The 12,715-nt window shown below is 33.9% G+C and overlaps 1 protein-coding gene across 2 annotated transcripts in view; it reads right to left on the reverse strand.

Annotated features, from left to right (window-relative positions):
- Positions 1 to 860: 860 nt before the first annotated feature.
- The window catches only part of RBM27 (RNA binding motif protein 27), a 60,475-nt gene continuing 48,620 nt past the window's right edge, over positions 861 to 12,715 (reverse strand). For both annotated transcript variants that reach the window (XM_006069380.4, XM_006069379.4), the window contains exons 16-21: positions 12,388 to 12,462; positions 12,083 to 12,247; positions 10,412 to 10,516; positions 10,110 to 10,301; positions 5,869 to 5,979; positions 861 to 4,102 (exon numbers count right to left, since the gene is read on the reverse strand). In XM_006069380.4, the coding sequence (XP_006069442.3) occupies positions 4,019 to 4,102; positions 5,869 to 5,979; positions 10,110 to 10,301; positions 10,412 to 10,516; positions 12,083 to 12,247; positions 12,388 to 12,462 (732 nt within the window). In that variant the 3' untranslated portion in view covers positions 861 to 4,018. The remainder of the gene's footprint in view (positions 4,103 to 5,868; positions 5,980 to 10,109; positions 10,302 to 10,411; positions 10,517 to 12,082; positions 12,248 to 12,387; positions 12,463 to 12,715) is intronic.

Below are 12,715 nucleotides of genomic sequence, written 5' to 3' on the forward strand. Positions count from 1 at the left end.
TAGTAAAATGTTTGACTTGTTACTATTAAACAAATATAACTATGTTCAGAATTATGCTTGCCCTCTCCCAAAAGCCTCAGACTAATGTTTACTACAAACATATACTGGATAAATTATAATCTATTCAAAACAAATGGCAACACAGCTTATTTGCTACTTAATTCATAAAATATGGATAAAACTGTTTATTTGAAAAGAAGGAAAATGAAATTTACTCCTATTCTTTAGTATTTTCCTGTATAAACTGAGATTTGAAGAACGACTCTTCTTGGACAAACATTTGGAGGGAACTGTATACAAAAAGCAGTTTTTAAAACAAAAAAATGGGAGCCCAAGCGATATACTTCCTTTTCCCATCACCACCCAGTCCCCTTGATTAAGACCACTCCTTCTCTCGTTATTCCTCACTAAACAGCCATCACAATTACTATACTGTAAATTCAAGGTGTTCTTTCTTTTCTCTCTATTGTGCTTATGGGAAATATCCTTCCTACTGTTTGCTGGCATCTTGAATATCCTCAAGATAATACTAAAATAACTGCTTTTATAAAATAGTTTGTGCTTTTATCTGGGATACCAAGACCCATTCATGAAAAGAGAACTATGCTATCAAGTTTACTTGTAACACTTTAATGCCCTTCCCTTTTGTTTCCAAGACCACTCTACCTATCAAAGGAGTTATTCTACTGAATATTTAATAGCCAGTGATTTTGGTACCCAAATTCAGATTGAGTGACATTCTCCCATGTACATGAACTCAACATAAAACACACATACATATCCATCACTCATTCATTCTCACTCAAGCAAGCATACACACACATTTTCTTTCTTTCCAGAACAAGCCAGAATTACAGCTCTTTTGGTGATTGTTATAATTTTTGGAATGGTTCATAAATTTTGCAAATTCTTTTAAATTTGTAACTTTTATCTTTTTTTCTTTCTTTTTTCCCAATTGTGAACCATTCCATATTGCATCTTTATTGCAAAAGTCAACATGCTTCTTAGAAATTCAGATTGTAATTGATAAAACAAACATTACATATATGAATTTAAATGTATAAACAGTTAGAAATTCAACAATATCTCCTATTATACTATTACACAAGTTCACAATTTTGTAAAAACTATAATACAGGCATACTATACATCAAGAGGAACCACTATTCCTTTTCACATGATTTTTTTCTTTTTTTTTTTAAATAATGATCCATACCATGGACCTTTCTTTTCCACCCTAACAAGACGTTTTCCAATTTATCACCTTAGCTAGTGACAATGTTTTCTCAATGTTACAACATGAAGAAATTGAGGGAAATTATACATTCCCCGGGGTTACCTTTTTAAGCCTGGGCAGTAAGCCACTAGTAAAACCAAGCTGACCAAGCCAGGTTGGTGGTTGTTACTGCTTAATAGCTACTTAGAAAGATGTCATATACATTCAAAAGAACAGAATTTGCCTCAGATGGTATGTGTTATTTCTGTAAGTGAAGATGCCAAGAAAACAAATCGTGTTTACTCGCTTTTAAGAGAAATTCTAATGGTTTGGGATCTCAGCCCTAAAGGAAAAAATACATACATTCAACTAGTTTATGCTAACCTTAAATTTTCCAATATTCAATGCATATTTTGAATTATTTTTGAGAGTCAAACATTAGAAACGACATTTTGAAAGCGTTTTAGTCCTATTTAAGGTGTAACAAAAACTAAGTTTTAAAGGGCCTAAAAACTTACTGGAAAAAGTGTCTATTTATTCTTCACTTTAACATCCTTCTCTTTCACTCCATCTCCCCCAAGAACTAAAAAATCAAACAAATCCTTAACTCTGTCTGTACTGAGAGTGTAATAAGATGTCAATTTTAGGTTAAAAAAAAAATCATATGAAAAGGAATCTCATTCTGCTGAACTGTCAGTCTACTGAAAATTTTCTTACAGCTCCATTAATTTACTGTAATTTTCAGTTTCCAAATACAAAAATACAACAATTCTTATTGAAATCTATACGCTGGTAGTTTTAGTACACAAAAAAAACCAAACAAATTATTTACAAAATTATACAGTTTAAGAAAAAACTTTGTACAAAAAATATATAAATCCTTTGTTCCCTCTATCACGTTTAAACTGTCAGGACTCAAAATATTCACCACAATGAATCTTTCAAAATATATACTGACTGAGCCACAGACATCAAGAAAATTTCATTAGAGATGATGGAGGAAGAAGGAGCAAGATTGCTTATTCTAGTACCCCATTGTGATGTTTTCCTTCTCTTATAAGCTTTGTGTTATCAGAAATATAGTAATAACCTAGAAAGAGGAAGTCCATTATGAAGGGAAAATTACATAAAAACTTAAAAATGATCCTGGTTTGACACATCATTCCAGGAAAATATACAGAAGAGGAAAGATAATCAGCATGTGGGATTTAACTTCTCATAGCCAAAAAAATCTAGAGTCCTGATGGTTTTAAATTTCTTAGTGAATAGTTTCTACTGTGAGAAACAGTCTTTTATCTCAGGAAACAAAATCCTTGACATGGTGATCACCAAGAACCTTCTGAAGCCAACAGAAGGTTTCAAATTTTCACACCACACATATTATAAAAACATAGATGTGTATATCCTTGAAAAAGTGATATCCTATTTACATTAATCATTTTATTTCCCCAGGGGTCAATACAGTGTAGTGTTGCTCCTCTGCTTTTCCATCTAACATTCAGAACACAAGGACATAAATTTACAGATATATTTTACTTAACAGATACTCTACTCTATACAGTGTACAGTAAAAATGCACACAGTGAAGGAAACTGTCTACTGAAAGATGCTTATGTTCATGGATAGCAACAAGCTACAAAATTATGAAAATATAAGGTCATCTGATCAAAGTCAAGTTATGACTCCCATTTATTTCTAGCATACCCATCCCCCTACCCCATCCCACCCCCAACCTACCCCCAGTCACCTCACCATCATGGTTTAAATTTAGGAAAAGCATTTCAGACACTTTTAAACCCTTCTGCATAAATATTAACTGAAGTGAAGCTTAAAAAAAAAGCTGGTGACTCTCCCCACAAATCCTTCCATCATTCTCATCAAAATATCACTTATTTATCAAGGTGCTGGTTTAAACTTTTTATTGGGGACTGACTTTTGGTGGCCCCAAAGAATCACTTATCTCAGTAATGGGTAAGTCAGGCTATTAATAAAAAGACAGGAGAAAGAAAATGGGGATATGGGGATGAGAAAGGGGCAACAGATAAAAGCCTTTTTTATAGTCTGAAAACATAAAAACAAAAAAAAAACAAAAAAAAAACACAACTGAACCAATGCTTGATAATTTCAAAGCAAACTAAAAACTCAGTAGCAGAAGTTCAGAAGAGTTAATGTGATGACAGAATGGAAATACCACAGAGCCTGCCTAGCATGAAGAACAGTTATGATTAACACTAAAATAGTACTCACTGCTGCATATTAAATCCCCCCCAAATTTAGACTGAATATAAGTTGGGCTCCGCCTCAATAAAAAAAAGTAAATTTACATTTCTTCCAAGACAACTCTTGAAAGCCAAAGGGTATTTTAATTACAAGTATCTCCTACTGTCTGACGACCCATCCATAATAGCTGAGAGTTAAGAGATTCCAGGCGATTTGACATTTAATGAAATTTTATCAGCAGATTATAATCCAAAATAAAATTTCTGAACACCCTGTCATTTACATCATAATCCAACACCAATAGAAACAAAAACAGGTGGTGTGGAAAATAAGGCTCTAGAGATTATCCGTGTCATTCCTGTGGATCTTCACAACTGTGTAAAAGTCACTAGGCCTTTGGTGCTTTAATATCATGAACAGTTATGAGATGTATTTAAATAGCAAACTTGCTGTCCTTACACCTACTGTGTTGAAAAGAAAAATTAAAAAAAAATTTTTTTGGCTCATTGACTTCTTTAAATAATTTTAAAAAGTTGTTCTTCTAAACAATATTCCTAAAAATTATACAAGTCGCATCAGATTTCATCTTCGCCACGAACGAGACTCATATTCATCTTCGTCTTCGTCGTCATCATCATGCAAAAACAAATCCGAGGTTTCTGTTTCCTGAAAAAAAGAGGGTAAAATCTGCTCAGTGGCACAAGAAAACTAAGTAGAATACTTTTTAGGCCAAAGAACAAACAGACTAGTATACAATGCCCAGACTGGATTTACAAGTGATAAACTCATAGAGTATCTTTAGTAAGTAAGTAAGTAAAGTCATTCAGTGTGTCTGACTCTTTGTGACCCCATGGACAGTAGCCTACCAGGCTCCTCTGTTCGTGGGATTTTCCAGGCAAGAGTACTGGAGTGGGCTGCCATTTCCTTCTCCAGGGGACCTTCCCAACCCAGGGATTGAACCTGGGTCTTCCACATTGCAGGCAGATGCTTTACCGTCTGAGCCACCAGGGAAGCCCAAGTATCTTTTAGGGGCAAGAAAAACTAAAAATGTTATTTAAAAAAAAAAAAAAAAATATATATATATATATATATATATATATTTGTCTCCCTTGTTAATTTTGTTAGTTTAATAGGAGAAGACTTCCATTCTAATATCATCAGGAAAATTAAAAAACATACAAATGTTGAGTGGGGGGTATCTATGACACATTTTTGATTAATTTTATTCTATTATCTTAAAAGTGAGAAAAATAAATAACCACTTGAACTTCTGAATTTTTCCTCTGCTGCTGCTGCTGCAAAGTCGCTTCAGTCGTGTCTGACTCTGTGCGACCCCACAGACGGCAGCCCACCAGGCTCCCCTGTCCCTGGGATTCTCCAGGCAAGAACACTGGAGTGGGTTGACATTTCCTCCTCCAGTACAGGAAAGTGAAAAGTGAAAGTGAAGTCGCTCAATCGTGTCCGACTCTGTGCGACCCTGTGGACTGCAGCCCACCAGGCTCCTCCATCCATGGGATTTTCCTGGCAAGAGTACTGGAGTGGGGTGCCATCACCTTCTCCAGAGTTTTTCCTCTAAGAGCCAATTATTTGTGAGGGAAGAATATAACTTTCCTATGACACTGATATTCTAAATCTACCATAAAAATCTAAAATCTTACAAACATTACAAAGTATCTACAGACATTCCCAAAATACCAAGATTTTTCTGTTCTTAACAAAGGAAAAGTTTCTGCTTTTGTAAAATTTTCTGCTGTAGGTAAAATTACCCATTTGGTCAGGAAAACTCTTGATCAGCCATAAATGCTTGCTATCTTTTAAAATCAAAATTACAATGAAAGAGGAACAACTTGCAAGCAATGCTCCCTAAAGTGTCTACTTTAAGAAACTAACTAGAAATATAGGAGTAAAAAAGCAATATTATCCCCATTGTTTTAAGAAGCTGTTTAATATTTATGTATTTATTTAATATTTATATATTTAAGTCCATGGTTTTGCTATTCTTTCCTCTTATGTCCAACTTCTTTACACTCTCACTTTAATGAACTATACATAGAAAATAAGAAACTCAAATCTATTACTTAGGGAACTTGAATAAGTGAAAACTAAAACAACCAGATACAATTTAACTGTTCCCTTAATCCACATCTTTATTTACCAAAATAAAAATGTCCAGAGCCCCAATAAAGCCGAAATAAATGCAAATTTTAAAAAAAGAATAGTTTCTCCTACAAAAGAAAATAATCCCCAAAAGAGCTTTTTCATTTCTGCACCTGTCCTGATTCTTTAATAAACTTCTAGACTAGTGTTAATCACATGCATGAAAAAACTCATTATGTATTTTAAAATTTATATTATTTACTTTAATGTCAAGAAAAGCATATAACTGGAAAACAATCTAATTCAACTCTTTTATTTTCAGTTGTTAAATTTACCTCCTCCTTGACTTCTTCTTCCTCAGTCTCAGTGGATACAGAAGGCACCTTGGCCTTGTGCCATGATATTTGTAGCCGACGGTCTTTGAATTTTGACCCTTGGTTTGCAGGCTAAAATAGATTTTAGAACACAAGAGTTTGTTCTCACATTTACTAATGATTTCTTCAAATTGTGTGCTATTAAAAGTTTAATGATTATTTGAAGGGAAAAAATCTGTTAAAATGGATCTACAAATAATCTCCAATGAGAGCTAGAAAAAGTGATGTTCTTTTTAATTAGAAAAACATGTCTGGCTTTCCCAGGATAATCCATGATTAATGCTGATGCCACATAAATTTTAAGATTTGTCTTGGTTTGGAAGATAAATTATATACAGTCATTCTACTTAGAAAAATCACGATGAGGACAACAAATACTGCCTTAATATGATTACTGACCTTTCACATTGATAATTATAAATTTAGAGTAAAATCCTACAAATGTAAGTAATTTAAAAATCATCTATTCATCTCATGATATCCCTTCTATCCCAATCCATATCTGATAAACTGTTTCCACTTCCTCTCCTGAAATGTTATACGACGACAAACACTCCATGGCACATCTGTGCATCCCACAAATGCTAAACACGATCCTGCGGTTTTGCTTTTGTTTGCTTCTGCAAGCGTGCTCAATTGTGTCCAACTCTGCAGTCTCATGGACTGTAGCCAGCCAGGCTTCTCTGTCCATGGAATTTTCCAGGCAAGAATACTGGAGTAGGGGATCTTCCTGACCAGGGATCAAACCCAGATCTGTTGTCTCCTGCACTGGTAGGCAGATTCTTTACCACTGAGCCACCTGGAATGTCAAACACTATCCTACCTACCTCAGGGTAAAATAACTCAGTTTCAAATGTATTTCTTGTTACTACCATCTAAACATTTTTTTCTCTCCCCATCAAATTTCAATAAGAGACAACAAAAAACCCGTGGCACATATTAAAATGAATATCAGAATTACTCATTTTAGTATGTCCCATGAGTCAAAATGTTTACATTTACCATCTTTTCAAAATTAGGTAGTTACTAAGTGAGTAGATATTAAAAGTTCTTATCACTGGGAAAAAATTTTTTCTCATGTGAGGCGACGACAGATGCTAACTAATTTTAGTAATCATATATGTATATCAAATCATTATGTTGTACATCTGAAAATAATACAGTGTTACATGTCAATTATATCTTAATAAATCTTGAAAAAAAGGCAACCTGTATAATTTGTGGATTTGTTGTTGTTATTGTTCAGTCACTAAGTCATGTCTGACTCTTTTGCAACTCCATGGACTGCAGACAGCCAGTCTCCACTGTCCATGGAATGGAGTGGGTTTCCATTTCTGTTTCCAGAATGATCCAGATCTTCCCGACCCAGGGATCGAACCCGCGTCTCCTGCATTGGCAGGCAGGTGAATTCTTTACCACCAAACCACCAGGGCAGCTCCTAATTTGTGTAATAGACATCCCTTACTCTATCCTTTAACATATAATATGACCAATTATAGAGACTTTATCAGTATTCTGTTCATTCCTATATTATTTAAATTCTTTCCAGTTTTACTGAAGTATAACTGACAAAACTGTAAGATATTTAAAGTGTACAATGTGACGATTTGAAACACTGGGAAAAGATACCCTTCCTCCTTTGATCAACACATTCGTATCTCACAGATTTAGCCTTTAGGGAGGCAGTTGAAGGAGGGGGCTAGAACATTTAAGTTCTAATCTCTTAGCAAAGTTCAATTATATAATACAGTCTAATCAATTGAGGTCACCTTTCACTATTAAGTTCTTAGACTTTGTTATTTCCATTTTAAAATAAAGATACGTTACTTTTACTAGCAAGAAAAGGCAATATAAAAATTTTAATCTGTATTAACTGGGTTGCTTTCCAAAGAAGGCAGTAGTTCTATCCTCCAGAAGGAATTTAAGGCATTAAATGTATTATATTTCTATTAATATTACTGAAGGAAGAGGAGAAATTTAATTTGCATGTAGCCAGGAACTAAGAATATAAAACTCCCACTACTTAACTTGCAACAAATAAGATTAATAAATAGAATAAAGATGTATTTTAACATCTTTAAGTTCAAGTCAGGAACTCTCATACAACACTGATGAGAATCTAAACTAATAAAATTGATGCAGTTTACTCAACAGTTTCATCTACATCAACAGAAATGCATACATATATTAAAAGACATCTAAAATAATGTTCATTGCAACACTGTTCATAAAAATGAAATGGAAATAATCCAAATACTTATCAATAGGAGAACGGAAAAGTAAATTGTGGTATATTTATACAACTGAAAACTATACAGAAATAAAAATAGCCAACTACTGTTACATGTAATAACATGAATAAATCTCAGAAATATAATGTTAGGAAAAAAACCAAATAGACACAGTTCAACACAGCTTCACTAAAACCCATCAACCATCTCTTCAGATATAGCCGCTCAATGAGCTTTTCACAGTCATTAAGGACTGAAAGGATACTGAAAACATACATTTCACTTTAGCCTTTGTGAGATATGAAATATCAAAGAAGAGCTGCCCTGTAAGTTTGTCAAATCTACTTTCAATAACGTCTCAGGCATATGTATTTCTGTATTTTTTTTTTTTTTCCCCCAAAGAAAGCACACTATACTGCCCAAGTACCTCTTATCAGAGTTTTTTCTAGCACTCAAGACTGTCTGATAGCACCCTGTCAAAACAAAAAACAAACTACAAAACACCATCAAAACTAACAGTAGTGTCTCGTTCTTTAAGTTGCCTCCTGTGCCTTGGCTTTCTTTGCTCCTTCCCCAAACGTCTGGACATGTCCCATAATGCACAGAGTGTTATATTTCAGACTTAAAAAATGTATGTATGTAAAAGTTGGTTATTATAAATACTCTGTAATGACTCGACTTATGATAAGGGCAGAGAGCCAATTGAGCATGACTTCTGGGTTAAAACTTAACATTTACATATACATCTCCAGTAACCCTCAGGATAGAGCAAAGCAGCTTCCTACCTCACAAGATAACTTCCTTTTTTAACGAAAACTTTCTGCAGAGCCAAATTTATGAAAATTCTGCTTTATATTATCTAATGTCACCTCAGCAGAGCTGGCCATGGATCTAAATGTCCAACTATTTGGCAAGGAGATTCAAATGTTATATAATCGACACTGAAGGACAAAAATCAACGTTCACCTGGGCTCCAGAAGAACACCCTGCACACGTACAGTGCTCCTCCATCTGTTACCTTCTTTACTCCTAAAAGAAGTCTCTTAAAGACAATCTTCCACTTTACAAAAAAAATAACGGTCAGACTAGTGAAAGAACTGGCTCGAGTGTAAACAGGCTACAGCCAAGATGGCTCTCAAATCTGGACATTTTATAAGAAGCTAGCATTCTCCAATGGCCAGGGCAAAACAAGGTTAATGGGCATCAAACTAATGAAACTATACTGTGAAGTCTTGCTGTGTAAGATTTCCTTTACCACTGTTAGGGCTGAAAATGCTTTCTCTCAAAAAAGTTGTTTGAGGAATAGGGATTTTGGATGTTAACAGTAAACTGTGTATTATCACCTTGGTCCTGTATGATCTCAGTTGACTTTTTTAAGCTTCACTTTTCCCATCTTTACACATGGGATTTTATACATACTTTATTTCATGCATGAAATATGAAAATGCTCTAGCACAAATAACACTCAGAAAATATTTACTGAATGAATTAATGAATGGTTAGAAAGAGAAAATATGCAAAATAATAGAAACATTTACCTGTGGCAAATATTTATTCAAATGTTTGTCTAAAAGTAAATGGTCATCACTGTATACAGAATTTAACTAAGCATGACACTTCTCCTAACAAATTTTTCCTTTGGATTTCATCTCCATCCCAGACTATTTTCATTGATTGGTACCTGGTAAGCCATGTAAACACCTGGTAAAAGATGTAATAAACCCTCAAGCAAAAATCAAATATACCTTTGGAGCAACTTTTGTCACTACAAATGCATTTATGTGAAATATTACAGAATATAGCATGAGCTACTTCTTGACCTTCAAATATATTAACAGGAATGTGCTAATATCCATGACTTTACAATTTAATTTTCTAATCTATAAAACATTTGACATTTATACAGAAGGCAGCAAGGAAATGCTGAATACAATGATTTTATAGTTAGCACTTAGTACTTTAAAAACTTACTGAAAAATGCTGAAGTAAGTCATCTTTCTCCTCCTCCATGAAGCCCCCAACTGTGAGTGCTTTGGGGCGGTGGTCCACCACCATGTGATTTAGTGAACCCCTTCCTCTCCCTCCACGGCCTCGGCCTCTCCCTCGACCTTGAGAGGACATGGTCTTTCCTCGACCCACAGGTAAAATACCTAATCGTGCAGCCTGAATAACAAAAGACAGAATATAATATACAATGTCAGACTAAACCTTGGAAAACAGGGAAACTATTTTTTGAGATGTTAACTGTAATACGTAACTCCTCTTAATCTCACCTCAACCTGTAACTGATTGAGTTTTTTCCGTAACTCTGTTGTGTCTTCTCCTGAGGATAGCCTCTTGTGAAGGTCCAGTTCAGTATCTAATAGTTCTTTTTGGGCCTGTGGAAAAATTAAGAGTAAAAATGTATTTTTTAGACAACTTACAAAATCTTGTTCAGAATATTAAACTTTTAGAATGACAGAGATCTCTTCTGGGTAAATGTGAAAGCATGAAATCTCTTCTGGGTGTTTTAAGGAAAGTAACTTGACAGATATAATATTGAAAACATGTAGAGTATAATGTTATCAGTAATAACAATAAAAGTATTACTGCTTAATAAGCAAGTAGTATTACAATATGCTTAAGATGGCCTAAAAATCAGACACTGGAAACAGTCATCTGAGATGAGGGAGTTGAGAATGATTATCACATAATAAAGCATCATAACTGAAACACAATGGTATAAAATAAATTATATGGTAAAAATTCACTAATAATACAAATATAACAGTTATAATCATTGCTTTCAGATCTGAACCCTATAACTATTGCCACTCTTTTTCTTTTTTAAAGGAACAAATTATCAGTCTTTAGCTGGTGTGACTTTGAGAGATTTTCTTCCCCCATATTCTCTTAAATTTCTATAATTAAATGTTCTTTCCATAATTGGGGAAGCTTCAATTAAAAATAACATTTTTATTACATATTTTAAAAGCAAAAGCAGTCTTTTTTTAATCATAAGTTAATATTTTAAACAAAATTTTATTGGATTATATAGTTGATTGACAATGTGTAAAATATAATCTTAAACACTTCACATTCTTTTACTAACAGAAAAGCAAAAAAAAAAAAAAAAGAAAACTACAATTTCAAATGCAATATAATGCTGCATATAAAAATTTACATTCTATATATGTGACAAATTTATTTCCAGTTCTCAAGTGAAGTTGCTCAGTCATGTCCAACTTTTTGCGACTCCATGGACTGTAGCCTACCAGGCTCCTCAGTCCATGGAATTTTCCAGGCAAGAGTATTAGAGTGGGTTGCCATTTCCTTCTCCAAGGGATCTTCCTGACCCAGGGATTGAACCCAGATCTCCCGCATTGCAGGCAGACACTTTACCATCTGAGCCACCAGGGAAGCCCTCTAGTTCTCCAAGGGCTGCAGATTTATCTAAAATCCTACTACAGACCTGTAGAATAATGATAGAACCTCAGTGTAAAAGCAAACATTCTCCTACAGTAAGGAAACAAATAGAAATTAACAAAATTAGACTTAAATAGATCTAGAACTTTTGACTATTGTTTTCAATAAAAAGCCATATTTTTATCCATACTAAAGTCAATGCTGTCTTCTGACTATTAAAAAAGATGGCTGTATTACAATGTAATTGAAGAATTATGGAAAGAATTCATGAAAAGAGGAAATGTCTCTTTGCTTGTCATCACTCTAGCAGTTACATCCTCAGCATGAAGAACAAAAACATTTCAGTTAAAAATATATCTTTGTTCAAACTGGGTAGTATCATTTCTTTCAAAGGGAGTACATAGCATTTACAGAAATACTAAAAAAAAAAATTGTTGCTAGTGTCTCAAACTAGTCACTTAAGGTTCCACTGTACTTTCAAAGTGCCAAGCACACCACAAATGTTCAATAAGCCTATACTGAAAGAAAAATGCAATTACCTCTGTTTTTGTCTTTACTTTAGATGGTGTGGAGACTGCAGAAGATGTTTTTAACTCATCTTTCAATTGTGAGATCTTTTCTCCAAGCTCTTTCAAAGTCTTCATTATATTTGCTCTCTCTTCTGGTTTCATGTTTTTGTTTTTTTCTAGCTTGGATATTAACATCTATAAAATAAACAAAAAAAAGTAAAACTATGCTTAGTAAATTCTAATACAAATAACCTTGAAGATTTTGGGGGGAATATCTTTGGAAAATCCATTCTGTACATCAATTCCAGCAAGCAAATAATGAATGCTTGTCTTACCTTTTGGCATTCTATTTGTTTCTCTAACATTTCTTGCCTCTTTTTCCTCATATCTTGTTGTAGCTTCATTGCTTCCTGTATGGACAGTTAAGTTTCTCATTACTAACTTTTTCCTTAGAAGTTTGCCAATGATACATAAGGCTACTATAATCTCAACTCATCTCCCATGAGTCATCCCTTACACAAGACAGCTCTTCCTCCTAATCAAAAAATAGCTGACCAGATATGAAACCTTTAAACTTATTTTCCCAACACTTCCAATATAAAAGACTTTACATTTATAATTGTACTTTAACATTTCAAGTACTGAACACAAATTAGCTGTATC

This window comes from Bubalus bubalis, chromosome 9 (assembly GCF_019923935.1).
Source record: "Bubalus bubalis isolate 160015118507 breed Murrah chromosome 9, NDDB_SH_1, whole genome shotgun sequence".
NCBI classification, from domain to species: domain Eukaryota; kingdom Metazoa; phylum Chordata; class Mammalia; order Artiodactyla; family Bovidae; genus Bubalus; species Bubalus bubalis.